This window comes from Oncorhynchus mykiss, chromosome 2 (assembly GCF_057628025.1).
Source record: "Oncorhynchus mykiss isolate SJ-2025 chromosome 2, ASM5762802v1, whole genome shotgun sequence".
In the NCBI taxonomy this organism is placed as follows: Eukaryota; Metazoa; Chordata; class Actinopteri; order Salmoniformes; family Salmonidae; genus Oncorhynchus; species Oncorhynchus mykiss.
Window position 1 is genome coordinate 94,235,560 of NC_143023.1, and position 5,807 is coordinate 94,241,366.

The following is a 5,807-nucleotide window of genomic DNA, read 5'->3' on the forward strand; positions in this document are numbered from 1 at the left end:
TTTACAATTGAGTTAAAAGTTTATTTAATTGGTATCAGTTTTGAAACAAGTAACTCTTGATGTATATGTATATAGACATTCAATAGTACATTTGTACAGTAGACAACCAATAATAGAGAAAAATAGCAACTTGGTGGGTGGAAGCAACGTTCTCCGACCTCAAGCTAACACTGCCATCATCAGGCAGTTGAGGATAATATCGTTCGTCAAACAAGAAACTACACTTGGAATACTACAAATAAAAAAGGATTGGCTTGTAACTTCTACATAAACGCATTGAAAATAAGGAAATGCATTTGCTCAAACACACTAATATTAAGTTTATTGTACACACACTGTTTTCCCTTCAACATTCTCATACAGTCATTTAAATCAAAACCTTTATTTCACGTACAAAAAAGAACAAATGTTTGTCTGTATTTATTTTTCTTCTCCATGTGTTCCCTCAGTTATCTCCTACAGTTATTCTTCATACCTTCAGTTGCCCTCTCTGTCGCATCGTCTTTTATCTTCAATCATCAAAGCCATCGTTGGAGGATAACGTGATAATTATCACTGATCTGCAAAACATGATGTCTTATGTAAGTATTCACACTCCTTGACTTCATACAAATTGTTTTGTGTTACAGCCTGAATGTAAAATGGATTAAAGTGAGATTTTATGTTATTTTATGGAATTATAAGTCCCCATAATGGCAAAGTGGAATTATGTTTTTAGAATCGTTTTGAAATTAATTTATTAAAAAGGAAAATCTAAAATGTCTTGAATAAATAACACCTTTTTTTATGGCAAGCCTAAATAAAATCAGGAGTACAAATGTGTTTAACAAGTCACATAATAGGTCGCATGGACTCTGTGTGCAGTATAGTGTTTAACATGATTTTTGAATGACTACCTCATCTCTGTACTATGTACACACATACAGATAACTGTAAGGTCCCTCAGTTGAGCAGTGAATTTCAAACAAATTCAACCACAAAGACCATGGAGATTGTCCAACGCCTCACAAAGAAGGGCACCTATTGATACTTTAGATTAAAAAAATAAATAAATGTAAATGCAGATATTGAATATCTCTTTGAGCATGGTAAAGTTATGAATTACCCTATGGATGGTGTATCAATATACCCAGTCATTACAAAGATACAGGCTTCCTTCCTAACTTAGTTGCCTGAGGGGAAGGAAACCGCTTAGGGATTTCACCATAAGACCAATGGTGATTTTAAAACAGTTACAGAGTTTAATGGCTGTGATTGGAGAACACTGAGGATGGGTCAACTGCATTGTAGTTACTCCACAAAACTAACCTCATTGACAGAGGGAAAAGAAGGAAGCCTGTACAGAACACAAAAATTCCCAAAATATGCATCCTGTTTGCAACAAGGCACTAAGGTAAAACTGAGACATTTAACTAAGGTAAAATTAAGAAATGTACTTTATTGTCCTGAATACAAAGCGTCATGTTTGGGACAAATTCAAATCAACACATCATTGAGTACCATTCTTCATATTTTCCAATCATGGTGGTGGCTGCATCATGTTATGAGTATGTTTGTCATCGGCAAGGACTAGGGATTTGTTTTGGGGGGATAAAAATAAACGTAATAAGCTAAGCACAGGAAAGATTCTAGAGTTAAATCTTGTTCAGTCTGCTTTCCAACAGACACTGAGAGATGGATTCACCTTTCAGCAGGACAATAACCTAAAACACAAAGCCAAATACACACGGAGTTGCTTTACAAGACGACACTGAATGTTCCTGAGTGGCCTAGTTACAGTTTTGACTTAAAAATGTCTGTCTAGCAATGATCAATAACCAACTTGACTGAGCTTGAAGAATTTTAAAAGGAAGAATCTGCAAATATTGTACAATCCAGGTGTGCAAAGCTTAGAGACTAACCCAGAAAGACTGACATCTGTAAACGCTGCCAAAGGTGATTCTAACATGAATTCACTCAGGGGTGGGATTACGGATGTAAATGAGATAATTCGGTATTTCGTTTTCAAGAAATTTGCACAAATGTCTAAAAACACGTTTTGACTTTGTCATTAGGGGGTATTGTGCGTAGATGGGCCAGAAACATGTCGAATCCATTTTAAATTCAGGCTGTAACACAACAAAAGGGGTATAAATGCATTCTGAAGGCTCTGCAGGTTGAATGCTGGAATTGATCTTCTCAGTACAGACAATGTTTTGTGTACCTTTCAAGCGTCAAACATCTTCTTTCTGCCCTCCATGCCAGACATGGCATCCACATTTTGACGCCAGTCGGTGACCTCTTCTTTCTGTGAGGAACAGAAATGTATTATCTACACTAAATCATTCATTGAAAACAAACTACTTTGAGAATAAACAACAAGTTCATAATTTGTCCGAGAGATGAAGAGGTTCTCAGATTTCAACCGCCTGTAAGAGTAGCTGAATAACATATAAAAGCAAGTAGACATCTTGCACGTGAAGTACGAACGGGCATGCACCAGTCTTACCTTCTCCTCTGGTTTCTTGACTGTCTTGAGGTTGGACTTGAAGTCGATGGTCTCCTTATGCTTGGAGCCAAGCAGAACACTGAGCATGGCTTCAGCTGAGATCTTCACCCTCTTCAGGTTTGGCTTCTTGAATTTGCTCTGCAGCTCAATGATCTTTAGTCCTAAATTATGGATCTGGCAGAGCACAAAGAACAAAGGACATTTTTACATTTTAGACATTTAGTAGATGCTCTTATCCAGAGTGACTTATAGGTAGTGCGTTCATCCTGAAGGAAAAATCCTTAGTCCACTGTTGATACAGTCCCAAAATGTGTGGCATGTCATCAGTCAAGTTTTCAAGATGTGTCACTTACCATATCATCATGATTATGTGACAAGTGACACTTTGCTTCTTGAAAGTCCAATATCTTGACAACTTGACTGCTGACATGCAAAACATTTTGGGATTGTATCAACAGTGGACTGATGAAAAAATGTTTGAGTTTATTTTTCTCGTAGAGTAGCTGAGAGAAGCAGCCACGTATCACAGTCACAGTAAGCAGGATTTGAGCTACTTTCGAGGTACAACCCTTTTCGACGACCCTTTTCGACCCTTTTAACGACCCTTTTCGCACATTAACTGTGACAATTGACATCGTCTACGTCCCAAACGGTACCCTATTCCCTTTATAGCGTACTACTTTGGACCAGGGCCCATATTTCTATCAGTCCAATTTGCACACTTAGTCCTCCCAGTTGTACAGTAACTAGTATGTACTGTGGCTGACCTTCGCTCTAAATGTATGTATCCACCGGGAGGCTGTGTTTTAACAGTGTCATCTTCAAATGTACAGTCCAAGCATTCAAAAAAGGTGCATGTTGGACTGATAGAAGTAGAAGGGATTTAAATGTTAGGGGAATAATGCAATCCTTTTATGATATCACAGGAGCAATTCTTTACCTTACATACAATAATCTATAAAACATTTCAACTATCTTTTGTCATTTCAATCTGGAATGATTTGTTTTCTACAAATTATTTTGGGGGTATCCTACCTCCTTGTCATTTCCCTCTGGAATGATTTGTTTTCTACAAGTTATTTTGGGGGTATCCTACCTCCTTGTCATTTTTGGTAACTTTGAGTCCCACGTCATATCGCTCCTCATCTACCACATCGATCTTGTGGTGCAGATCTCTGCACAAATCCTGCCGAGAAAACAAAAGACAGCTCATTTATCATATTTTATTTTGTTACACTTTCTGTCAGGAATTTCAACTGCGTCATGCATTATAACGCATTATGCCCGGCTTATATGGCATTATAAATGCACTCAAAACAGTTTTTTTATACAATGTGTATACCTGGAGCTCCTCCACAGACAAGCCAGACAGTTTGAGAGGAGGGACTCTCTCAGCCAGAGCTTCATCTCTTTCTCTCTTCTTCTCCTCCACCTCAACCTCTAGCATCTGGCCAGCTACAATCAGCAATCTGATCTATAGGAGGATAAAGCTACAATCAGCAATCTGATCTATAGGAGGATAAAGCTACAATCAGCAATCTGATCTATAGGAGAATAAAGCTACAATCAGCAAACTGATCTATAGGAGAATAAAGCTACAATCAGCAATCTGATCTACAGGAGAATAAAGCTACAATCAGCAATCTGATCTACGGGAGAATAAAGCTACAGTCAGCAATCTGATCTACAGGAGAATAAAGCTACAGTCAGCAATCTGATCTACAGGAGAATAAAGCTACAATCAGCAATCTGATCTATAGGAGAATAAAGCTACAGTCAGCAATCTGATCTACAGGAGAATAAAGCCACAATCAGCAATCTGGTAACTACTGATCTTTAGGAAGGAGCATAAAGCTAGAGTCAGCAATCTGATAACTACTGATCTTTAGGAAGGAGCATAAAGCTAGAGTCAGCAATCTGGTCTACAGGAGAATAAAGCTACAGTCAGCAATCTGATCTACAGGAGAATAAAGCTAGAGTCAGCAATCTGATCTATAGGAGCATTAACATCCAAAATATGTTAAAAAGGGTCACAAGAGGTCAGGGTTCATGAGCTACACATTATTGCATGCATTATGTTTATATAACATTCATGTCGCAAATGTAAGACGACTTGTGTGTTTCTTGTGTTGACAATGGAATGCAACGCTCACCTTCAAACCCAACCGTCGGGCTGAGGAGATCTTGGACTTTTCTTTTGGTTTTGGTCTGTGTCATTAGGAGAGGGGGGGGGGGGGGGAGAGATAACATTTCAATGTGCTAACCTGTCATTTATATATGGTTCATTATTAAAATACACACCAAGGTTATTATACTTCTGTGTTTTTATATACATTTTTATTTCTATTAGTTTTAATATTTTTATTACAAATTCAGATCCACTTTACCATTTATAAAACATTTATATTACATTTTTATATGATTTAGTTTTAGTTTTACTGTTAGGGACAGAAAGTAACCTATGTGTGAGAGGAGCCATGTATGTTTGTGTGGTTTGTTTTTGGGGATGTCACTTTTTGCCACACATAAAATGATGGGTCAAGTTATCGGTTAGGTTAGGTTTAAAGGTGGATCCCGCAGTAGTCGAAAGCAGCGCCACGGTCGCCCCACTACAATTTTATTGTTTTTGTTGCCGAGCTGAGGAGCAGTGTTGCCAACTTAACGACAATGTCGCTATATTTAGCGAGTATTCAGACCCCTCTAGCGACACATTTTCAAAAAAGCGACTAGCGACAAATCTAGCAACTTTTTCTGATGTTATTGGAGACTTTTGGAGACTCTGACGTGAAAGCATGTATCCTTCTTACTCTTCTCAACGAGCAGCGGGTGCTGCCGTGGGCCCCACCCCATCCCAAAGCACTCACAGGCGGCCCAGTCCTCGCGCAGCAGTCCCTCCCAGCTGCAGTCAGAGCAGGAGATGTTCACCCCTCCTCGTCCAGACTGCAAATGAATCGCACATGCGGGAAGCCGCCGCTGGCTGATCTCGCCCTGGCTTACATTTTTTTTTTTTTATAATAATTGAAACCTGAACTAGGGCCAGACTAGTTACCATCATTTTCTCACATTGCCATTGGCAGATGTTTCTATTGTCTCTTTTTGGTCCATTTAGATTGTTAATGTAGATTGTATACAAAAAAAAAAAAATGTTTTACTCTGTAGGCTCCTAAGTGGACCATAAGGTTAAAAACAAAAACAAATTAAGAAAACTAAACTAAAAAACAAAAAAATAAAAAATAAAATAAAAAATAAAAAACTAAGTAACTCTGCCAGAGTCTCTTTTGGGTCACTTTAGCCGGTCCCAAGCCCGAATAAAGGAGGA

General features: G+C 38.3%; 1 protein-coding gene across 1 annotated transcript in view; it reads right to left on the bottom strand.

The window, feature by feature from the left end:
• The window catches only part of LOC110500060 (troponin I, cardiac muscle), an 11,349-nt gene continuing 5,542 nt past the window's right edge, over positions 1-5,807 (bottom strand). The window contains exons 3-8 of the mRNA XM_021577199.3: positions 4,642-4,696; positions 3,831-3,962; positions 3,585-3,674; positions 2,489-2,662; positions 2,204-2,287; positions 1-560 (exon numbers count right to left, since the gene is read on the bottom strand). Coding sequence (XP_021432874.1) covers positions 2,207-2,287; positions 2,489-2,662; positions 3,585-3,674; positions 3,831-3,962; positions 4,642-4,696 — 532 coding nt within the window. The 3' untranslated portion in view covers positions 1-560; positions 2,204-2,206. The remainder of the gene's footprint in view (positions 561-2,203; positions 2,288-2,488; positions 2,663-3,584; positions 3,675-3,830; positions 3,963-4,641; positions 4,697-5,807) is intronic.